General features: G+C 44.7%; 3 protein-coding genes across 7 annotated transcripts in view; 1 reads left to right on the forward strand and 2 right to left on the reverse strand.

Moving 5' to 3' along the window:
* Nucleotides 1-262: 262 nt before the first annotated feature.
* zgc:112285 (uncharacterized protein LOC561476 homolog) lies at nt 263-4,989 on the forward strand. Its single transcript, XM_035752806.2, has 6 exons — nt 263-411; nt 794-903; nt 2,816-2,910; nt 3,185-3,465; nt 3,644-3,807; nt 4,411-4,989. Exons 1-6 carry the CDS (start codon nt 282-284, stop codon nt 4,588-4,590), a joined length of 960 nt encoding a protein of 319 aa, XP_035608699.1. The 5' UTR covers nt 263-281; the 3' UTR covers nt 4,591-4,989.
* Nucleotides 4,990-5,122: 133 nt separating this feature from the next.
* Nucleotides 5,123-8,933, reverse strand: LOC118368589 (mitochondrial import inner membrane translocase subunit Tim23). The gene is made up of 7 exons (XM_035752819.2): nt 8,516-8,933; nt 8,321-8,379; nt 8,104-8,197; nt 7,860-7,944; nt 7,474-7,532; nt 7,200-7,310; nt 5,123-7,069 (listed from the first exon to the last, which is right to left on the reverse strand). Exons 1-7 carry the CDS (start codon nt 8,610-8,612, stop codon nt 6,954-6,956), a joined length of 621 nt encoding a protein of 206 aa, XP_035608712.1. The 5' UTR covers nt 8,613-8,933; the 3' UTR covers nt 5,123-6,953.
* Nucleotides 8,934-10,136: 1,203 nt separating this feature from the next.
* The window catches only part of LOC118368597 (protein quaking-B-like), a 40,464-nt gene continuing 27,273 nt past the window's right edge, over nt 10,137-23,327 (reverse strand). The window contains exons 5-9 of one of the 5 annotated variants that reach the window (XR_008089384.1): nt 20,867-20,954; nt 20,385-20,681; nt 19,597-19,671; nt 12,311-14,810; nt 10,137-11,601 (exon numbers count right to left, since the gene is read on the reverse strand). Coding sequence is in view for 3 of the 5 variants with exons in the window: in XM_052492619.1 (XP_052348579.1) it covers nt 19,571-19,671; nt 20,385-20,681; nt 20,867-20,954 (486 nt within the window). In the remaining 2 variants the exon portion in view is untranslated. Of the gene's footprint in view, nt 14,811-15,695; nt 20,011-20,384; nt 20,682-20,866; nt 20,955-23,327 lie in introns of those variants that run through there. The other 4 variants (XR_008089388.1, XM_052492620.1, XM_052492619.1 and 1 more) reach the window with 4 other exon arrangements.

Raw genomic sequence — 23,327 nt, forward strand, 5'->3', positions numbered from 1 at the left:
GCGTGTTGTGCCTGTGTGTATGTATTCATGCATGCGCATGTATGAATGTGTGTGTGTGTGTGCGTGAATGTGTGTGTGTGTTGAAAGTGCTGATGGGCCTCCCAGAAGCCCCTGGTTGCAGGAGAACAATCCAACGCTGGGGCTTTGTGGTCCTTTTTGTCCTTGGGGTAACGGGGGGCGCGTGCATATTAGTTTTGAGTGTGTGTATGTGTATATGACTGAGTTTGTCCAGTGCTGTATAAATAGTGAGCGGTGGGCACGAGGCAGTGATTCTGTTGGAGATGGTTGATGTTCCAGGACCTCCGCTCCTATCTCTGCTGCTGCTGTTGAGTGTGTCGGCTCTGCCTGCCGGCACATACACTCTGACCCCCGGCAGACTGCCCCACGCCCAGCACAAAGTCCTGCAACTAGGTGAGCCAGAAACACACAGTCATCTTAACAGCAACTACACCTCGCTCTCGTTTATTCAGTGTGATCTCAACCCTTTCTACTTGGGCCAATAACTAAAACGAAGTGAAACATAAAAATGTATATATAATTCTAATTGTTCTGACCTGTGATAGTCACAAAGGCTGTTTACACAAGCAGCCCAATTATGGGCAAAAGAGCAGATCTGATTGGTCAATAGCCCAATTAATTGGAAAAGTATCAGAATTGGGGTGCCTGTGTAAACGCAGCCATAGTCTCTGATCTCTTATATTCTTATACTGGCCCACAGACTTTGATGTGGCTGATCTAAGATCAGTATTCGTCTGACTGTACTGACAGTTCATGTGTATTTTATCTCCTATAGACTGGCCTAAGGACTGTGGCATGGCACACTACAAACCCAACATGGCTGAACGGATCGTCTCTGGCAACGAGGCCAGACCTCACTCCTGGCCATGGCAGGTCTCCCTACAGGTAATCAATCAACAAATCAACCAATAAATATACTTCTACCTGCTAACTTCAGGAAATCTTACTTAGGGACTAAGTGAAAATTTGACTTAAAAGTAACTCATTTCCAAATAATGTTGTTGACTAGTCCTATACTCCCATGTGGCCAAAGCAGAAATTAGAGAAAAAAACTCACCTCAAACTTCCATCTCAAACCGACGTTTCAAAAATGCTAGCTATTTCCACTTAGAAACCAGGTAATTTGGCTCCTGGATGCTGATTGGCTGACAGCCTTGGTATATCAGACCGCATACCACAGGTACGACAAAACATTTATTTGTACTGCCCCAATTACACTGGTAACCAGTTTATAATAGCAATAAGGCACCTTGGGGGTTTGTGGTATATGGCAGATATACCACGGCTAAGGGCTGTATCCAGGCACTCCCCATTGCGTCGTGACTAAGAACACACCCACTTGGATCTTAAATATACCACGGGTATAATGAAAAAAGACTTGTTTACTGTTATATTTATGCTGGTAAATGGTTTATAAAAGCAATAAGGAAGCACACCTCCTTGGGCCTTGCTTAAATAGAGCATGATGTCATGTTGGCTCATTGGCTGAGCTGACCAATCAGCAGCCTACTCGCATGAATATTTTTAATGACTGGTATACGCCCACACCATTCTGTCGTCGGGGTACGCCCACACCATTCTGTCGTCGGGGTACGCCCACACCATTCTGTCGTCGGGGTACGCCCACACCATTCTGTCGTCGGGGTACGCCCACACCATTCTGTCGTCGGGGTACGCCCACACCATTCTGTCGTCGGGGTACGCCCACACCATTCTGTCGTCGGGGTACGCCCACACCATTCTGTCGTCGGGGTACGCCCACACCATTCTGTCGTCGGGGTACGCCCACACCATTCTGTCGTCGGGGTACGCCCACACCATTCTGTCGTCGGGGTACGCCCACACCATTCTGTCGTCGGGGTACGCCCACACCATTCTGTCGTCGGGGTACGCCCACACCATTCTGTCGTCGGGGTACCCCCACACCATTCTGTCGTCGGGGTACGCCCACACCATTCTGTCGTCGGGGTACGCCCACACCATTCTGTCGTCGGGGTACGCCCACACCATTCTGTCGTCGGGGTACGCCCACACCATTCTGTCGTCGGGGTACGCCCACACCATTCTGTCGTCGGGGTACGCCCACACCATTCTGTCGTAGGGGTACGCCCACACCATTCTGTCGTCGGGGTACGCCCACACCATTCTGTCGTCGGGGTACGCCCACACCATTCTGTCGTCGGAGTACGCACACACCATTCTGTCGTCGGGGTACGCCCACACCATTCTGTCGTCGGGGTACGCCCACACCATTCTGTCGTTGGGGTACGCCCACACCATTCTGTCGTTGGGGTACGCCCACACCATTCTGTCGTTGGGGTACGCCCACACCATTCTGTCGTTGGGGTACGCCCACACCATTCTGTTGTTGGGGTACGCCCACACCATTCTGTTGTTGGGGTATGCCCACACCATTCTGTTGTTGGGGTATGCCCACACCATTCTGTTGTTGGGGTATGCCCACACCATTCTGTTGTTGGGGTATGCCCACACCATTCTGTTGTTGGGGTATGCCCACACCATTCTGTTGTTGGGGTATGCCCACACCATTCTGTTGTTGGGGTATGCCCACACCATTCTGTTGTTGGGGTATGCCCACACCATTCTGTTGTTGGGGTATGCCCACACCATTCCAACACGGAAAGGCTGCTTTTTAAAAATACGTAATTGCCATTTTGTTTGTAAGGAACATTATTTCACTCATATTGTAATTAAATCCAGGTCATACTTCATAGAAATCTGGAAACACTGAACAGGAAGGTCTTGCTTGCGGGTTAATGGTACCTGTGTGTCTCAGGTTCGTCCCAGAGGCAGTAAGCACTACATCCACGTCTGTGGTGGAACACTCATCCACAAGAACTGGGTCCTCACCGCTGCCCACTGCTTCCAGAAGTAAGACCAGTTAAGACAGACACACACCGACTCCTTAAGTAAGATTAGCCATTTCAATAATGTTGTGTGCAACCACTCATGAACCTGAGCTAGAAATAACCCCTAGGAGTGCTCTAGTCTCAAACCCCTACACTAAAACTCAGTTCAGACGAGAGTCAAAACACCTTGAGAAAACGTCAACGATTAGTAGACTACTAGATTACCTGTGTGGATTGTGACAGTTTCAGTCTGAACCCTGTGTGAACTCAGTTACCCACCATGCTGTGTGTCTCAGGGGTAAAGCCGAGGATGCTGGGAGTTGGAGGATCGTCCTGGGGAAGCATCGGCTGAAACGTTCTGAGACGCCCGAGAGGACTATCCCGGTGAAGAGAATCTACCGTCACGAGCACTTCCGTTACCCCACGCACAGCGAGCTGGACTATGACATCGCCCTGGTCAAGGCTGCCACCGACATCGTGCCCAACAACCACATACGCTACGCATGCCTGCCGCGCAAACAGATCAACCTGAAGCCTGGACAATACTGTTGGGTGACTGGTTGGGGAGACACTCGGGGTAAGGTGGAATGAGAGGGGGAGGCACAAGGGTGGAGGTGGGAGGCTGGAGGGAGACGATAACCACTTATGTGAGAACTAAGATTGAGGACAAGAGAGCATCGACCAGGGTTGTAGTCAGTAGTAACGAGAATGTTACTCAAAGGTAATCCTGTGGTGTTTCCCTGTCTGTGTCTCAGGTGGGAAGGAGAATGTGTCTCTGGCTGAGGCTCTGAACCAGGCCCGTCTGCCCATCATCGACTTCAAGACCTGCCGTCAGAAGAAGTTCTGGGGAGACCGCGTCAGGGACTCCATGATCTGTGCTGGCTTCAGAGACACAGAAGGACCACCTGCTGCCTGCCAGGTAGAAAGGGAAGGTTGAGAGAGCAAGTTGAGAGAGCAAGAGGGAGATGGGGACAGAGAGGGAGGGTGGGAGGAGGGAGCAAGAGGGAGATGGGGACAGAGAGATAGGGAGGGTGGGAGGAGGGAGATGGGGACAGAGAGGGAGGGAGGGTGGGAGCAAGAGGGAGATGGGGACAGAGAGGGAGGGTGGGTAGGAGGAGGGAGCAAGAGGGAGATGGGGACAGAGAGGGAGGGTGGGTGGGAGGGAGCAAGAGGGAGATGGGGACAGAGAGGGAGGGTGGGTAGGAGGAGGGAGCAAGAGGGAGATGGGGACAGAGAGGGAGGGTGGGTAGGAGGAGGGAGCAAGAGGGAGATGGGGACAGAGAGGGAGGGAGGGTGGGAGGAGGGAGCAAGAGGGAGATGGGGACAGAGAGGGAGGGTGGGTGGGAGGAGGGAGCAAGAGGGAGATGGGGACAGAGAGGGAGGGTGGGTAGGAGGAGGGAGCAAGAGGGAGATGGGGACAGAGAGGGAGGGAAGACCCAAAAGGGAGGAAGAAATACATACTTGTACTTCATATTAACATTGGAATGTGATCTAACAATGTCCCTACCCCCTCTACTCTCAGGGTGACTCAGGGGGTCCTCTGCTGTGCCAGCTGGGGCGTGACAGGTGGGAGGTGCACGGTGTGGTGAGCTTCGGCCCCATTGGCTGCACCGTGGAGAACAAGCCCAGCGTGTTCACCCGCACCGCCAACTATATCCCCTGGATCGAGGCTACCCGCATCAGAGACCTCTTCCTGCACTAGACCACACTCACACATAACCTTACAACCCCTCTGCACCCATCAAACTTTAGCATTGTTTTTTGGGGAGAGATACCATATTGCAGTTTGTTTTGTAATCACACTCATGTCAATGATTCAGTGTTGTTCCATGTCCATAACCTATCAATTGTCTTGAGCATTCTGTCCTGCTAAATGTAACATTCAGAATCATGTTATCCCATTGTAAATGGTGCATATTTGCAATTTGTATGGCACTTATGACACCTTGACCACCACCGTCCCCAACCACTGCTCCACTTCCTGGTTGTACTCTTTCCTGACTACATTTCCCACCATGCACCCAATAAAATTAGCAGAAAAAGCAGAACATTGTGAAGCTCTTCTTTCTGATGTAAAACACTACGGTTATTAGTTTAGATTACTGACCGATAGTGTGGCTGAGTTTGTGGCAGGTGAATTCAAACCCAGTCAGACACAATGGCATATTCCTCCCCTACAGGCTTTCACCATGTAAACAGCATGAGCACAACTGACAAATAGCCAGGAAAACACATTCGCATTTCCAATGTTTGTTGTATTGTTCTTACAGTGGGATTAACAGGCAAGTCAACACAGATAATACACACTTCCAGTACTGTTTGGAGGCAACTTATTAAACAGGCCAGCATCAACCACAACTAACAGGAAAACAGTACTCACTATGAATAGGTGCATTAGAACAGTACTGATTGTAAGGCCTTGGCAGGGTGTGTGTTGGGAAAGTTTCTCATTGCTCTTTAGTTTGAAGAGAAGAGTCTTGTGGTTTGTATCTGAAGGACGACAACCAACATCAAGAGACAGGACTACATTCATGGTTTCCAGCAGCTTTCTGATCAGGTCTAAGACCAGTGTGGCAGAGGTGGTTCAATGAACCATTTAACCTTGCCTGAGAAGAATTGCTTTAGCTCTCTGTACTAACCACCAAGCTTTACAATAGGGAGCTAATAGTCATTACATCTTAAAGGGCAATTCCACCGCTTTTCAACCTCCTATCCATCATCAAAACAATGTCTACATATGTGAAAACAGTGTTTCTAGGATCTGTGGTTTCAAAGAATGTCCTAAAAAAAATAAAAGAGGACATCACAGGGTAAGATTAAAACCTACAGGTTTCTAGCCCAAGGCAGGCTATGTTCCTGCTCCCCACGTCACTGCAAATCTGTGTTTGAAAATCACTTTTGATGTTATCAGGTAGAACTTTTTAAACTTCACATTTATTTTCTACAAAACGTAGAAATGCGCCATTTTCACAAAACGTTGACACGTATTGTGTTGGAGAAAATGGAAATTAGCTTGAAAAGTGGAGGAGTTGCCCTTTAAATACCCAGTCGGTAACACCAGCAGATGTCTTCAAATATATCCATCATTCCTTCGCCCCTCCTCCAAGTAATCACTGATCGGACATTTTATGTTTTACATTTATCCTTTATTTAACTAGGTAAGTCCGTTAAGAACAAATTCTTATTTACAAATGGCCTACCCCGGGCCAATCCTGGATGACGTTGGGCCAATTGTGCACCGCCCTATGGGACTCCCAATCACGGCCGGATGTGATACAGCCTAGATTCAAACCAGGGACTGTAGTGACGCCTCTTGCGCTGAGATGCAGTACCTTAGACTGCTGCACCACTCGGGAGAGCGTGACTGGATAGGTGTAAACAGATTTCCACTGTTTCCATCACTCCAGTCATGTCAGATCAGTGACTACTTCACAGGGAGGGAGGAGGCATGTAAAAAGTATTACAACAGGGCCCCAGTCTCCCTCTGCTTAGTAAATACTCTTAACACGTCTCTCTTCCCGGCTACTAGACGCAGCATTCAATAATATAACAAAAGATACATTACTAAAAACAGTTCCCAATACAATAACACAGATCTATGGGGGGGGTACCCCAAAGGGACTGGGCTGTCACCAGGTGGGTGGGACAGCAGGGTGTGTGTAGACAGAGGGGTGTTTATCGGAGGTCATTTTGTCCATGGTTTACCGACATCTCAGTCCTTCCTCCAATATCCCCTTTTTTTTAACCTTTATTTAACCAGGCAAGTCAGTTAAGAACAAATTCTTATTTTCAATGACGGCCTGGGAACAGTGGGTCAACTGCCTGTTCAGGGGCAGAACGACAGATTTGTACCTTGTCAGCTCGGGGGTTTGAACTCGCAACCTTCCGGTTACTAGTCCAACGCTCTAACCACTAGGCTACGCTGCCGCCCTTAAATACAAATACATTGGGAAGTGAACAGGCTGTTGATATTTGTGGGAGGGGTTTGACTACTGGCACCCTATTCCCTGAGGATCTGGAGGGAGGGAAGAGGGTGCCATTTTGGATGAAACCAAACAGACGTGTTCAGTAGAGACTTGAAGAGGAGCCGCCTCTGATATGGTCCCAGTTGCTGTAGAGAGCATAGGCCCCAGACAAGGCTAACCCCACCAGACCACCACGCGCCACTCCCTTCAGCCCTCCTGAAACACAACACACAATAAGATGAGTGAGAAGGACCATGGTGTTTACACGGCTCTATATCAGCACACAAGACACACGACCGTCGACTAATCACAGACAGGACACACACACACACACACACACACCTACCTGTGGATTTGAAGAGCATGCCTGTGAGTGTCCCAGCAGCCACAGTGTTGATATCATCCTCTGCTCCTCTAGCCTTCTCTATGGCAACGCCAAATACACTGTACAACAATGCTGTACACACACACACACACACACACACACACACACACACACACACACACACACACACACACAACAGTTAATACAACAATACTAAGGACAGAAGACCCTGACACCTGGTTAGCATGGTGATGAAGAAGAGATGAGGAGGAGAGAGGAAGATATGAGTGCTCACCAACAGAGCCCAGTGTGTTGGCCCACGATGCACCTTGTCTGGTCACCATGTTGAGAATCCTGCGGTCAAGGTCAGAGGTCAATCAGAGAGCAGTATATAGAGCACCATTTTATTATTTTTTATTTTTACCTTTATTTAACTAGGCAAGTCAGTTAAGAACAAATTCTTATTTTCAATGACGGCCTAGGAACAGTGGGTTAACTGCCTGTTCAGGGGAATAACAGATTTGTACCTTGCCACTAGTCCAACACTAGTCCAACACTCTAACCACAAGGCTACCCTGCCGCCACCATACAATATAGCATTTCTATTAGCATGACTAACACCCGCCTCCAACATGATAACACTAAAGTCACATACTACTGGAGGAACATAGTGGTGCTTACTGGACGTTGCGAGGTTTAGTCCAGCCCATTTCTCTTGTATCCTTCAACCCCATCCTCAGACCATTCACTGTCCCAAACGCAGCTCCTAGAGACGGAGAGAATCAGATACGAGCCGAACCAGCAGACAACATAACTTAATCTGGGAGAGGGAGGTGAAAGGGACAGAGAGGGGAGTGAAAGGGACATAGAGAAGACATGAAAGAGGGAGAGACAGAGAAACGGGGGGAGGGAGTATGCATCTCACCTGTGATGCAGCAGCCCCCAATGGTGAAAAAGGCCAGTTCAAACCTCCCCCTGGTTTTGCTGGCCCCAGTGGGCAGAATGAACTCATCTGTGTCCTGGAACACACACAGGTTAACATCTGTGATCTTAGTCTACATGTCATTGGGAATGTCACAAATCAATTCTACATTTATTGATTGAGGTCAAATGTATGCTACTAGCTAACTAGAATATCTTACCTGTACGAGGTAGCGGGGGTCGACATTGAGATAAGGTGACAGGGGGCTCATTCCGGTCACTGTGTAGAAAATTGGACAATTCAACAGTTGTCATGTTCAACATAAACCTTAACCACCTATGTGATGTCAACTTGTCTAGCTAACGCTAGTTAGCATGCTAGCTAGGTACATGTATAAATTGACAGGGGCACTTACATGGGACACCGGCGAGTTCTGTGTTGGAGTATTCGCTTCCGCCAAAGAGACTCCCGAAGCCACCTTTCCCTCCCGATCCGGGGGCATTGTTGTCCATATCTGGGGAAGATCTGAAGACACACCCGGCAAATGCTTCGGACTGGAGATGCTGGTTGGGTGAGCTAGCTAGCCTAGCAGACCAAACGGTATGATGCAAGCCGAGGGACCAACAGTTCTCGTTGGAAAAGCTATATAGCGATATTTCCTGGTATCTACAACGCAGTAATATGTTTACGTTTCAATAGGTTTGTACACTGTCTTACTGTAAGTAGTCAGGTATTGAACTGATCAGCTTTTTGTAATGGATGGTTGGGTTCGCCTTTTCATCATGCTTCTCTGACCTCCACGCTCTGCCGTAAATCGACCAAACAGGTGATTACGTAAAAAAAAAAGTAAACACAGCATTGAGGTGAATAACTAAACGTAAAACAGGTGAAATAAAGCAATGATTGCATTTGATACGGGGCTATAAACATATCGAAATACATGATGACTGAAATGACAAAAGCCATACATTCAGATGTAAATGAAGCGGAAAGGGTCCGATAATTTTTGCGACAGTTCATGACATCACAGGGTCAGTTAAAGTACTAATATATTGCGCTAGATGGAAGCAAAGTAACATTACATCGCTCAACGCCAGTTCGTCTGTAACCGAAAGACCAGACCCCAAATATTATAATAACTAACTCCTTTCATCTTCCCTTTAATTCCCATGTCATCTGTGACCAGACTATGGAGACCACCAGTACTCTCTTTGATTAGACTTTAGTGTGTGTTAGGTCTTTGTTCACTCTAAATCTGTTTTGCTCTGCATAGACACACCCACACACACAAATATTTTGGCTTGCGCCCTCCTTAGTGTGACTACACAGTCCAGCCATCTGTTGTGGGTCAGAGAGATACTGAATACATTTATTGTGATTTAAAAAAAACACCCACAAATTACAACAACCGTCTTATTTAGATGCAGCCACTGTAGCTGCCTTGTGTCATTGGGTATTCAGCCCAGTCCAAGTGGAGCGATGAAGATTGTGTGTGTGTGTGTGTGTGTGTGTGTGTTCAAGCTGCCTGGCACAGTCTGAGTAACTGTTGTCTCCGTATGGGAGATATGTGAACCCACTGGCCTCATACAATACCCTATTCAGTCTCATGCACATGCACGCACGCACACACACACACACACACACACACACACACACACACACACACACACACACACACACACACACACACACACACACACACACACACACACACACACACACACACACACACACACACTGGCCAAGAGGCTAGCTCATCCTCAGCCAATCACCAGGAGGGAGGAGGGGGCACAGCTCATAAAATGGTGTATGTGAGAAAAATAGCTGTGATGTCATCTTTAATCTTCTTCTTCTTCTCTCTCCCACATGCACACTTGTTACTAGATCTCTCTCTCTCAATCTGAGCTATCTCCACCCTCTCTCTTTTTTCTCTCAGCTGAACTAAAGCTGAACTAAACCAGTACAGAGAAAGGGGCCTCAACAGGACCCTTGTGTGTGTGCTTGTTGTCACAGAGACAAAGAAGAGAACATTGTGGCTCTTTAAACAGGCTCAGTGCAGTGTGTTTTACCATTTTATTTGATATAGCCTTTTTTTATCCAGGTTAGTCTCATTGAGATCAAATCTATTTATCAAGTGAGACCTAGTCCAAACAAGACAGGGGGGGACCATGTTTCAGACAAATATCAGGCATAGACACACAATTAACAACATTTATACGTTACAACTACAGAAACATTCAAACGTTGTAGATAAAAATCAACCATATGTACCACCGCATAAAGTCCTAATGACAATCACATTCCTCAGTAACATGTGAGTCAAGCAAACTTTGAAACTCCTCCAAGGAAACAAGATGCTGGTGTTTCAAGCTGTGGTCTGGTAGTAGGTGCCAGGCACATTGTTTTGTGTCAAGAGCTGCAACACTGCTGCACTGCTGGATTTTTCATGCTTCAACATTTTCTTATGTGTAGTGTCACCCACCCAAAGGACATCAAGCCAACTTGACAACTGTGGGAAGATTTGGAGTCAACATGGGCCAGTATCCCTGTGGAACGCTTTCCACACCTTGTAGATTCCATGCCCTGACGAATTGAGGCTGTTCTGAGAGAAAAAGTGTGTGTGTGTGTTGGGGGGGGTGCAACCCAATGTTAGGAAGGTGTTCTTAATGTTTGTATATTCAGTGTAGATCATAGTATACCAAATATTTAAGCCTATGTGGAGTCAAAGAAGATCAGCCAACAGCACTATAGAGATCGCAGTGATGTGTGAGACGTATTTGGTTGGTGGCAATCTTCAAGGTTGCATGCTACACAGAATCAAGTGTCTTCAGGGTAGAACTTGAGGTTTGCATGTAAATGACATCCCTGTAGTCCAACACAGACAGGAATGTACACCGTATCAGCACTTTTCTGGCTCCAAAGAATAACAAGCCCTATGAAAGGTAATAAAAACCTATTCTCAATATGAGCTTCTTTTTTTTGTTACCACTTTCTCTCCCCAATTTCGTGATATCCAATTGGTAGTTACAGTCTTGTCTCATCGCTGCAACTCCCCTATGGACTCGGGAAAGGAGAATGTCCAGAACCATGCGTCCTCCGAAACACGACCCTGCCAAGCCGCACTGCTTCTAGACACACTGCTCGCTGGTCTTCCACAAGGAGTCGCTAGAGCGTGATGGGACAAGGAAATCCTGGCCGGCCAAACACTCCCCTAACCCAAACGACGCTGGGCCAATTGTGTGCCGCCTCATGGGTCTCGGCAGGCTGTTACACAGCCTGGGATCGAACCTGGGTCTGTAGTGACGCCTTAGACTGCCACGCCACTCGGGAGGCCCAACTTGAGCTTCTTTACCAGCTTCTCAACATGATTAGTGAAGCTCAGCTTCTTATTCACTCAAAACCCCCCAGATATTGGTACGTTTTGACTTGCTATATGGAATTTCCTTTCAAGGTAGCAATGACATGGTTATCCGAGTGTTGGAAGCTGTGGGCTAGCATTGTCTGTAGGTTAGATTAGACAGAGAGGAGAGGAGTTTACCACATGGTCTGGCGATGGTCTGAGAGATCCTGGCAGTGGTGTTAAGTACTTAAGAAAAAATACTTTTACTATTTATATTGATAAAATTTTACTTCACTACATTCGTTAAGAAAAAAATGTACATTTAACCTGACACCCAAAAGTACTCGTTACATTTGGAATGATTAGCAGGACAGGAAAATTGTCCAATTCACACACTTATCAAGAGAATATCCTTGGTCATCTCTACTGCCTCGGATCGGGCTGACTAACTAAACATAAATGCTTCATTTGTAAATTATGTCTGAGTGTAGGTGTGCCCCTGGCTACCCAGGTTTGCTTAATATAAGGAATTTGAATCGATTTATACTTTTACTTTTGATACCCACATATATTTGAGCAATTACATTTACTTTTGATACTTAAGTATATTTAAAACAAAATACTTTGACTTTTACTCAAGTAGTATTTTACTGGGTTACTTTCACTTGAGTAATTTTCTATTAAGGTACTTTTTCCACCACTGGATCCTGGACTGAACATCATAAAACTTGACAAAACAGGAACAGCCAAAATCGAGAGCACACACACACACACACGCTGTTCTAGATGTTTCTAACAGGTGCATCTGCCTCAAACCCCAAATGGGAGAATGACGCAGTAGGAAAGGGGAGCACATGGGGAAAGGCAAACCTTTTATCTTCTCTTCCTTGGCATTTCTTCTTCTCCCTCGCACTCATTCTCAATCATTCTCTTTTAGCCCACTCTCCTTCCATAGGAATGTCATATTGATGTTCTAGCTCCCACACTCTAGTCCAGCGGGTTGCCAGATCATACTCCTTCTCCCCCAACAGCTGCAGGGGCAGTATCCGGAACACAGGCCCAGAGCCAAGCCTGGGGCTCAATTACCTCAATTACACCCAGAGAGGGTGCAGGAAGGGCAGGAAGAGAACAACCCACTGACGGCCCTGTCAAATAAATATTTGATAGGTCTATATACTGTATGTGTGCTTGGGTGCAGTCTTCGAGACAGAGAATGTACAGCAGTTAAAATATGACACCTGGCTGTAATTAACCGTGGAATGAGAGAGATACTATACGTTAGGGAGAGCCACAGTGTTCCAGTATAGTTCGCTCAGCAGATGTGTTTGCATGTTTGTGTGTGGGTAGGTAGGTGTGAGTGAGTGAGTGAGTGAGTGAGTGAGTGAGTGAGTGAGTGAGTGAGTGAGTGAGTGAGTGAGTGAGTGAGTGAGTGAGGTTAGGTTGCACAATCGATTTGCTTCAGATTGCCCATCACCTTGGAATCTCCTTTTTAAAATCTGTCTAGCTGTTTGAGTGGGAGAGAGCCAGAGAGATGAGGGGGAAGGGGGAACAAGTATGTCTGGCCTACTTTCTTTCTAAAGTATATAAGTGTATTCCAATAGTATCTGCAGTGTGTCTAAGATTAGTACGCAGAAAGGAAGCTCTGAGGAAACTTTAGATGCTACAGAGAAAAAGTGACAAAGTTTGTTAGTTTTTTTTAAAACTACCAGTTTAATAATATGTTATCGTTTTCCAGTACAAAGAGTTATTATTATTATTTTTACCAGCTTTTAAAACGTTAAACATTAACAACAGTTTTTAATGATCTGATTCACACAGTTTATATTTGAAAAGAAACCAAAGCAGAGACAGATATGAGTAAAGAGGTTAACAGTACAGGACGGGTCAGTTAGTACAAAGAGTAGATTAATATTCAGTACTACAGAGTTAATCCTCCTTTACACACAGACGTTACAGAAGGTAAGCAACACTGAGATTAACTTGAAAAACAAGAATCTTCCAGAACATTTGAAGGTTTTCAGTATATCAGGACTTTAAAAACACTCCGGACACTTTGTGAATGGCACATTGGTTGGAGGCAATATTAGCTCTTAAACTGAATGAAAAAATATATTCATAGTAAGGTATACTGTTCTTATCTGAAAACATAATTTAATGTTATTTCTCACATAAAAAATATAATATAAAATTGCATTATAAAACAGATGTTACAGATGTTGTACAGTATTGTCCATGTTTTGTCTTGAAGGAGACGGTTTGTGTGGAGTAAAAACAACCGCTTGGCAAGAGGCTAGTTAGGGGCTCAAATATGTAACACACACACACACATCTATTAACACAACACTATACGATAGAGTGTGTTCTCAAAGGCAGACACACACACACACACAAATACATAAACACCACTCCCCAAAATAAAATAAACACACAACATTAATACTGTTCTGAGAAGGTCCTACTGCACAGACGGAAGGAACAAACCCTTTGGCACTTCACTCTAAACCCAGAAGACATGTGGGTTTATGTTAAATCACAACATTGAGATGGTTTCTATAAAATACACATCTCTTTCACTGTGTTGAGAGATAGAAAAGATGGCGTCAGGTTATTCCTCTTTCATGGAGGTTAGAAAGCCTTCATAAAAAGGCTGGTCTGTAACAGATCTATTTAAATAACTAAAAGGCACTTGGTTCTCCGCATATCTATAATACTGTGACGTTGTGGTTGAGACTATACCTGGAGAGCTTAGATCTTACACATTAGATAGGCTCAGCTCACTGTCGAAAGGCAGGCATGGTGCAACAGTCGAGACTCTAGTCTTACGAGAGGACATCGTGTGAAACTGGTGTGACCTGGTAAACCCGATCTAAGTAACGTTTTGTGTGACAGTGACGTTTTGAGAACAGGGACAGTCAGACTAGTGGCCGTGGAGGGTCAGTGTGCTCGACAAGTATAATTATGATCACACATATGACTGTTATTATTTGGATTATTGAATTATTATAATATTATAATATTATAGCTCCACATCGACTCAGTGCAGGGCAAGGAATAGAGCCAGGTTATCTGACCAGTGCAGATTGGGGAGATTTGGTTAAAGGGGATTGTGGTTGGGTGGTTTGGCTGTGGAGTTTCCTTTAAAAGGGGCACATGGCTTGATAGTGTAGTGTTTGGGTGGGTGTGGCTGGTGACTGGGTCCTGATTGGGTCCTGAAGGTTCGTTACCATGGCCGCTGGTCTCTGGTTGGTTAGGCAGAGGTGACTCTGGGGGAGGGGCGTGGCTGCTGTCCAGAGCATGGCAACGAGCGAGGCACGGGCGGAGACGGGTGGGTCATCAGTGGGCAGAGGTCAGGGATTAGTTGCCGTGGCAGCTGGGGGGGGTTAGGAGACAGACGGACATACACAAAGAAATGAGAACATAAAAAAGACACACAGAAAAAGATAGAAAGAGATTAGTGTCAGCTAGTGGTGTCAAGATGACCACATGAAAGATCTACTCCAGTCACACAAACACACAACACCTTCACTACATTGACAGTTACAAGTCAGTAGCCGCAGGTTGACATAAGGTCTGGCATCTGCATGAAGTGACACGATGTGAGATGCCAACCAGTGACTGCTGACATAGGTACTTATGAATGATTGTATACTGCTAATGAAGGCATTGTAAAAGAGCCTTTGTAGAAGGGTTGAACACTGTTACAGTGAGGCTAGCTGCATTACAGACTGAGAAACCATGGAGAGAGCAGAGGGTATGGTTTCCTGTGAGGGTGTGACAGTGTCACAGACATCTAAGCAGTGGTTAGCAGTAGTCACGGTATAACGTTATGGTGTCTTCACAGAAAAGACCAAATGCAATGATGACCAATTAATTGATTAAAAATGTTCTGGCGATGATTTCCAGACTGCTGTTAAGCATTAGAGAAGAAACGAGGCCTGCAGTTAACAGAGAGCCAAGACATGCTAAGAGATGTGGTTTTTTAGAAGGAATTAATAACAGATATTTTGAACAGATATTTTCTAATTATAATAATTTACATTGGTTTTCAGATGATTTTTTTTTTTTTTAAATCTCCATCTTTGGTTCTCTATGTACACCAGTTGAACTATAGCTGACACACAGCAAGGCAAGTCCTACTGTTGCCAAAGTGACACCAAGAATACACCAACATCACTTTAACACACAAAGTCATACCCGAAACAACCCTTGAACCGTTTGCTTCATAAATATGAATTAGAGCTTCAAGTCTACAGTCTAAACTCTATAGAAAACATCCATTTATTTTTGGAAAGCACATGAGCAAAAACGACAATTATCTAAAAAAGAACAGGCTACGCACAATGAGATGACAACAGAATGTCTATCTAAATTCTCTCTCATGTAAACCCATCCCTACCCCGAAGGTCCAGTATTGCTTACTTTACACACACACACTACGGAAATCTCCTAATAGAGATTTCAGTAGTCGTTTTGAAATATAGGGTCATATACTACACAGTATAGGATCATATGGAGTACGGCTATGAGGTGGCTGTTTCAGCTTCAAGTACTGTATGTCTCTGATCCATGAGATCCACAAAACAATTATTATAAAACCACATCAATAAATAAAAGACAACATCAAATGAAAGGAATGGTGTAATTTAAGACAATATAAAAAGAGATGACTACTTGTCTCTAAGGTTGAACAGTAGTGAAATAACCAGGAAAGAAAGAGAGAGAGAGAGACAGAGAGAGAGAGAGAGAGAGAAAGCAAGGGACACACCTTCTCATTCAAGGGTTTTTCTTTATTTGTACTATTTTCTACATTGCGTAATAATAGTGAAGACATCAAAACTTTGAAATAACACATATGGAATCATGTAGTAGCTAAAAAAGTGTTCAACAAATTAAAATATATGTTATATTTGAGATTCTTCAAAGTAGCCACCATTTGCCTTGATGACAGCTTTGCACACTCTTGGCATTCTCTCAACCAGCTTCATGAGGTAGTCACCTGGAATGCATTTAAATTAACAGGTGTGCCTTGTTAAAAGTACATTTGTGGAATTTCTTTCCTTCTTAATGCGTTTGACCAAGACCAAGACCAAGTCCATAAGCAAAGAGAAATGACAGTCCATCATGACTTTAAGACATGAAGGTCAGTCAATCTGGAACATTTCAAGAACTTTGAACGTTTCCTCAAGTGCAGTAGCCAAAATCATCCAGAGCTATGATGAAACTGGCTCTTATGAGGACCGCCAAAGGAAAGGAAGACCCAGAGTTACCTCTGCTGCAAAGGATACGTTCATTAGAGTTAACTGCACTTCAGATTGCAGCCCAAATAAATGCTTCACAGAGTTCAAGTAATAGACACATCCCAACCTCAACTGTTCAGAGGAGACTGCGTGAATCAGGCCTCCGCGGTCAAATTTCTGCAAAGAAACCACTACTAAAGGACACCAATAAGAAGAAGAGACTTGCTTGAGCCACAAAACACGAGCAATGTACATTAGCTGGTGGAAATCTGTCCTTTGGTCTGATGAATCCAAATGTAAGATTTTTGGTTCCAACTGTCTTTGTGAGATGCAGAGTAAGTGAATGGATGATCTCTGCATGTGTGGTTCCCACCATGAAGCATGGAGGAGGAGGTGGTGTGATGGTGCTTTGCTGGTGACACTGTCTGTTATTTATTTAGAATTCAATGCACACTTAACCAGTATGGCTACCACAGCATTACCCATCCCATCTGGTTTGAGCTTAGTGGGACTATCATTTGTTTTTCAACAGGACAATGACCCAGAAAACACCTCCATTCTGTGTAAGGGTTATTTGACCAAGAAGAAGAGTGATGGTCCTAACCCAACTGAGATGGATTGGTATGAGTTGGACAGAGTGAGGGAAAAGCAGCCAACAAGTACTCAGCATATGTGGGAACTCCTTCAAGACTGTTGGAAAAGCATTCCTCATGAAGCAGGTTGAGAGAATGCCAAGAGTGTGCAAAGCTGTCATCAAGGCAAAGGGTGTCTATTTTGAGAAATCTCAAATATATTTTTATTTGTTTAACAATTTTTTCTAACTACATGATTCCATTTGTGTTATTTCATAGTTCTAATGTCTTCACTATTATTCTACAATGTAGAAAATAGTACAAATAAAGAAAAACCCTTGAATGAGTAGGTGTGTCCAAACTTTTGACTGGTTCTGTATGTATGTATGTATGTATATACAGTTGAAGTTGCAAGTTTACATACACTTAGGTTAGAGTCATTAAAACTTGTTTTTCAACCACTTCACACATTTCTTGTTAACAAACTATAGTTTTGGCAAGTCGGTTAGGACATCTACTTTGTGCATGAAACAAGTCATTTTTCCAACAATTGTTTACAGACAGATTATTTCACTTATATCACAGTGTATCACAATTCCAGTGGGTCCGAATTTTACATACACTAAGTTAACTGTGCCTATTAACAGCTTGGAAAATTCCAGAAAATTATGTCATCGCTTTAGAAGCTTCTGATAGGCTAATTGACATAATTTGAGTCAATTGGAGGTGTACATTGGAGGCCTACCTTCAAACTCAGTGCCTATTTGCTTGGGAAAACCAAAAGAAATCAGCCAAGACCTCAGCAAATAAAATTGTAGACCTCCTCAAGTCTGATTCATCCTTGGGAGCCATTTCCAAACGCCTGAAGGTACCACGTTCATCTGTACAAAAGAATAGTAGGAAGGAGGAAGAAGACGCGTTCTGTCTCCTAGAGATGAACGTACTTTGGTGCGAAAAAGTGCAAATCAATCCCAGAACAACAGCAAAGGACCTTGTGAAGATGCTGGAGGAAACAGGTACCAAAGTATTTATATCCACAGTAAAACGAGTCCTTTATCTACATACCCTGAAAGGCCAGTCAGCAAGGAAGAAGCCACTGCTCCAAAACCACCATAAAAAAGCCAGACTTTCGGTTTGCAACTGCACATGGGGACAAAGATCGTACTTTTTGGAGAAATGTCCTCTGGTCTGATGAAACAAAAATAGAACTGTTTGGCCATAATGACCATCGTTATATTTGGAGGAAAAAGGGGGAGGCTTGCAAGCCAAAGAATATCATCCCAACCGTGAAGCACTGGGGTGGCAACATCATGTTGTGGGGGTGCTTTGCTGCAGAAGGGACTGGTGCACTTCACAAAATAGATGGCATCATGATGGAGGAAAATTATGTGGATATATTGAAGCAACATCTCAAGACATCAGTCAGGAAGTTAAAGCTTGGTCGCAAATGCGTCTTCCAAATGGACAATGACCCCAAGCATATTTCCAAAGTTGTGGCAAAATGGCTTAAGGACAAACAAAGTCAAGGTATTGGAGTGGCCCTCACAAAGCCCTGACCTCAATACTATAGAACATTTGTGGGCAGAACTGAAAAAGCATGTGCAAGCAAGGAGGCCTAAAAACCTGACTCAGTTACTTCAGCTCTGTCAGGAGGAATGGGTTAAAATTCACCCAAGTAAAGCAATGTAAAGGCAATGTTACTAAATACTAATTGAGTGTATGTAAACAGGGAATGTGATGAAAGAAATAAAAGCTGAAATAAATCATTCTCTCTACTATTATTCTGACATTTCACATTCTTAAAATAAAGTGGTGATCCTAACTGACCTAAGACAGGGATTTTTGTCTAGGATTAAATGTCAGGAATTGTGAAAAACTGAGTTTAAATCTATTTGGCTATGGTGTATGTAAACTTCCGTCTTGAACTGTGTGTGTGTGTATATATATAGGAGAGGGGAGAGAGGAGAGGACAGAGAGAGAAGGACAGAGAGAGAAGGACAGAGAGAGAGGGGAGAGGGGAGAGGAGAGAAAGAGTAGAGAGGAGAGACAGTGAGAAAGAGAGTGAGAAACATAGTATGTAAAGAGAGCTCTCAGAACTCTGAGAATCACAAGGTCACAGTCAGATGGAGGAAAGGTCCATTCTAAAAGCAGGGGACAACAGACTGTTGTTAGACATTTACACACAGCCCCACTGTTTGACTTTCCTCTCACATTCTGGTCTCATTCCTCTCTTAGCAGGCGGCACACATAGGTCAACTGACGGACACACACACACTGTCGAGCAAACACAATCAAAACCACTCACGAATGCGTATTCCCACTCACACAGTCTGGTGATCTAACTGACCTCTGTCGGTGTTCACTACTCTTTGGTAAGGATGGGCTCTCATATTGTGGCGTTGCACCTGAGCCGTCATCGCTCCTGCTCACCGCGCAACCACATCACCAAAACACAGGAGGTTAACAGTGACACCATCAAACAGTGACATCATCAAACAGTGACAGAATCATTAAGAAGACAAGAGGCCCATTTCAGATAAGCCTGTCCTGTGTGTGTGTGTGTGTGTGTGTGTGTGTGTGTGTGTGTGTGTGTGTGTGTGTGTGTGTGTGTGTGTGTGTGTGTATGTGTGTGTGTGTGTGTGTGTGTGTGTGTGTGTGTGTGTGTGTGTGTGTGTGTGTGTGTGTGTGTGTGTGTGTGTGTGTGTGAGGTCCATGTGTAGGAGAGAGTTCATCTCTCAGCCTTTGGTTTGGAAAGCCATACCTGGAGACAGAGAGAGAAATAGAACCAGGTCACAACACAACAACACAACCTTCATGCCCAAATCAACTTGATCTGTGTGTGTGTGTGTGTGTGTGTGTGTGTGTGTGTGTGTGTGTGTGTGTGTGTGTGTGTGTGTGTGTGTGTGTGTGTGTGTGTGTGTGTGTGTGTGCTGAACAGAGGGAAACCTATCTGGGAACACCTAAGTGAGGAACTTCATGTTCTCATCACAGTGGAAGACTCACACAACAGAGCTCAGATCAAACTACAAAGAGCTACCGCAGAGGTCAAGAAACTGCTCGTACCAGCTGTGAGTACCAAGAGTTTCATGATATAATTGTCTGTCTGTATCAGTGTATCAGTGTATCTGTGCTTACCTAGTACACCAGTAGTGTCCATGGGGTATTCTAGTATAGATGGGGTTAGGGTGTAGGGGGAATATTCGTAGGGAGCGTAGAAGAACCCTCCTGATTCAGGTGATTGCTGCATCAGTGCTGCGTGCTGATTGGCTCCTTGCATGAGGGCCTGCTGACTCTGGATCTGACGAATCAGGTGAGGCATGAGGTTGGGCTGTTGACCAGGGGCGGGGCTCCGCATAGCCTGCTGCATGACAGGGGAGGGGCTGGAGATGAGCCGAGGCTGCTGAGAGGAGGCTAGGGAGAAGGCCATAGTGGCTACACACATCATGCACCCACACACACACAGACACACCCACAGACACACACCCACAGAAACATAGAGAGAGAGAGAGAGAGAGACCGAGAGAAATAACAAATAGACAATCCATTACTAGATGAAAAAACACCTCCCTCAAAAAGTCAGTTTCAGGACAGGCGCTTCATGATGATGTCATCCTTACGTTGCTTGATGTTGGCGTCTCTGTAGGTTCCGTTTAGAATGGCGAGCTCCATTAGCTGCATCTTTTTTAGACTGTCCTCTCCATCAGCCTACACACACACACAGACACAGACACACACACAGACACACACACAGACACACACACAGACACAGACACAGACAGACAGACAGACAGACAGACAGACAGACAGACAGACAGACAGACAGACAGACAGACAGACAGACAGACAGACAGACAGACAGACAGACAGACAGACAGACAGACAGACAGACACACACACACACAGACACAGACACAGACACAGACACAGACACAGACACAGACAGACACAGACACAGACACAGACACACACACACACACACACACACACACACACACACACACACAGACACAGACACACACACACACACACACACACACACACCACACACACACACACACACACACACACACACACACACACACACACACACACACACACACAGACACACACAGACAGACACACACACACAGTTGGTTGAAGGTTGGATTGTGCTTCCCTCTGGCCAACAGGTTGTGAGGGATGTACAGATAGGTCAGGTTAAACTAACAGATACAGTTGAAGTCAGAAGTTTACATACACCTCAGCCAAATACATTTAAACTCAGTTTTTCAATTCCTGACATTTAATCCTCGTAGAAATTCCCTGTCTTATGTCAGTTAGGATCACCACTTTATTTTAAGAATGTGAAATGTCAGAATAGCAGTAGAGAGAATGATTTATTTCAGCTTGTATTTCTTTCATCACATTCCCAGTGGGTCAGAAGTTTACATACACTCAATTAGTATTTAGTAGCATTGTCTTTAAATTGTTTAACTTGAGTCAAACGTTTCGGGGAGCCTTCCATAAGCTTCCCACAATAAGTTGGGTGAATTTTGTATTTTGGCCCATGCTGGTGTAACTGAGTCAGGTTTTTAGGCCTCCTCGCTCACACACGCTTTTTCAGTTCTGCCCACAAATGTTTGATGGGATTGAGGTCAGGGCTTTGTGATGGCCACTCCAATACCTTGATCTTGTTGTCCTTAAGCCATTTTGCCACAACTTTGGAAGTATGCTTGGGGTCATTGTCCATTTGGAAGACCCATTTGCCACCAAGCTTTAACTTCCTGACTGATGTCTTGAAATGTTGCTTCAATATATCCACATAATTTTCCTCCATCATGATGCCATCTATTTTGTGAAGTGCACCAGTCCCTCCTGCAGCAAAGCACCCCCACAACATGATGCTGCCACCCCCGTGCTTCAAGGTTGGGATGGTGTTCTTCGGCTTGCAAGCCTCCCCCTTTTTCCTCCAAACATAACGATGGTCATTATGGCCAAACAGTTCTATTTTTGTTTCATCAGACCAGAGGACATTTCTCCAAAAAGTACGATCTTTGTCCCCATGTGCAGTTGCAAACTGTAGTCTGGCTTCTTTATGGCGGTTTTGGAGCAGTGGCTTCTTCCTTCCTGAGCGGCCTTCCAGGTTATGTCGATATAGGACTAATTTTACTGTGGATATAGATACTTTGGTACCTGTTTCCTCCAGCATCTTCACATGGTCCTTTGCTGTTGTTCTGGGATTGATTTGCACTTTTCGCACCAAAGTACGTTCATCTATAGGAGACAGAACGCGTCTCCTTCCTGAGCGGTATGACGGCTGCGTGGTCCCACGGTGTTTATACTTGCGTACTATTGTTTGTACAGGTGAATGTGGTACCTTCAGGCGTTTGGAAATTGCTCCTAAGGATGAACTGGACTTGTGGAGGTCTACAATTTTTTTGCTGAGGTCTTGACTGATATCTTTGGATTTTTCCATGATGTCAAGCAAAGAGGCACTGAGTTTGAAGGTAGGCCTTGAAATACATCCACAAGTACACCTCCAATTGACTTAAATGATGTCAATGACATAATTTTCTGGAATTTTCCAAGTTGTTTAAAGGCACAGTCAACTTAGTGTATGTAAACTTCTGACCCACTGAAATTGTGATACAGTGAATTATAAGTGAAATAATCTGTCTGTAAACAACTGTTGGAAAAATGACTTGTGTGTCATGCACAAAGTAGATGTCCTAACCGACATGCAAAACTATAGTTTGTTAAAAGAAATTTGTGGAGTGGTTGAAAAACGAGTTTTAATGACTCCAACCTAAGTGTATGTAAACCTCCGACTTCAACTGTATCATTAACCCCTACCCACACACTCTGATTTTCTGCGTTAAAGTTAAAGGCCAACAATGTGATTTTCCTGTGTTTTATATTTATTTCCACACTATGAGGTTGGAATAATACTGTTAAATTGTGAAAATTCTGATAATGCATTTTTAGTGTAAGAGCTGCTTGAAAAGACCACCTGAAATGTCACCCTGTTTTGGTGGGATGGAGTTTTGGCCTTCCATGATCTTCCATGACCTTCCATGCAGTAAATTAGTTAATAAACCG

Source organism: Oncorhynchus keta, chromosome 3 (assembly GCF_023373465.1).
Source record: "Oncorhynchus keta strain PuntledgeMale-10-30-2019 chromosome 3, Oket_V2, whole genome shotgun sequence".
Lineage (NCBI taxonomy): Eukaryota > Metazoa > Chordata > Actinopteri > Salmoniformes > Salmonidae > Oncorhynchus > Oncorhynchus keta.

Bases quoted from the DNA above. Each gene is read 5' to 3' on its own strand.
- zgc:112285 (XM_035752806.2), top strand. From the start codon at position 282: ATGGTTGATGTTCCAGGACCTCCGCTCCTATCTCTGCTGCTGCTGTTG. The intron at 904-2,815 runs GTAATCAATCAA...TGTGTGTCTCAG, and splicing joins CATGGCAGGTCTCCCTACAG to GTTCGTCCCAGAGGCAGTAA. The intron at 3,808-4,410 runs GTAGAAAGGGAA...CTCTACTCTCAG, and splicing joins GACCACCTGCTGCCTGCCAG to GGTGACTCAGGGGGTCCTCT.
- LOC118368589 (XM_035752819.2), bottom strand. From the start codon at position 8,612: ATGGACAACAATGCCCCCGGATCGGGAGGGAAAGGTGGCTTCGGGAGT. The intron at 7,311-7,473 runs GTGAGCACTCAT...GTGTGTGTACAG, and splicing joins CAACACACTGGGCTCTGTTG to CATTGTTGTACAGTGTATTT. The intron at 7,070-7,199 runs GTAGGTGTGTGT...GTTGTGTTTCAG, and splicing joins CATGCTCTTCAAATCCACAG to GAGGGCTGAAGGGAGTGGCG.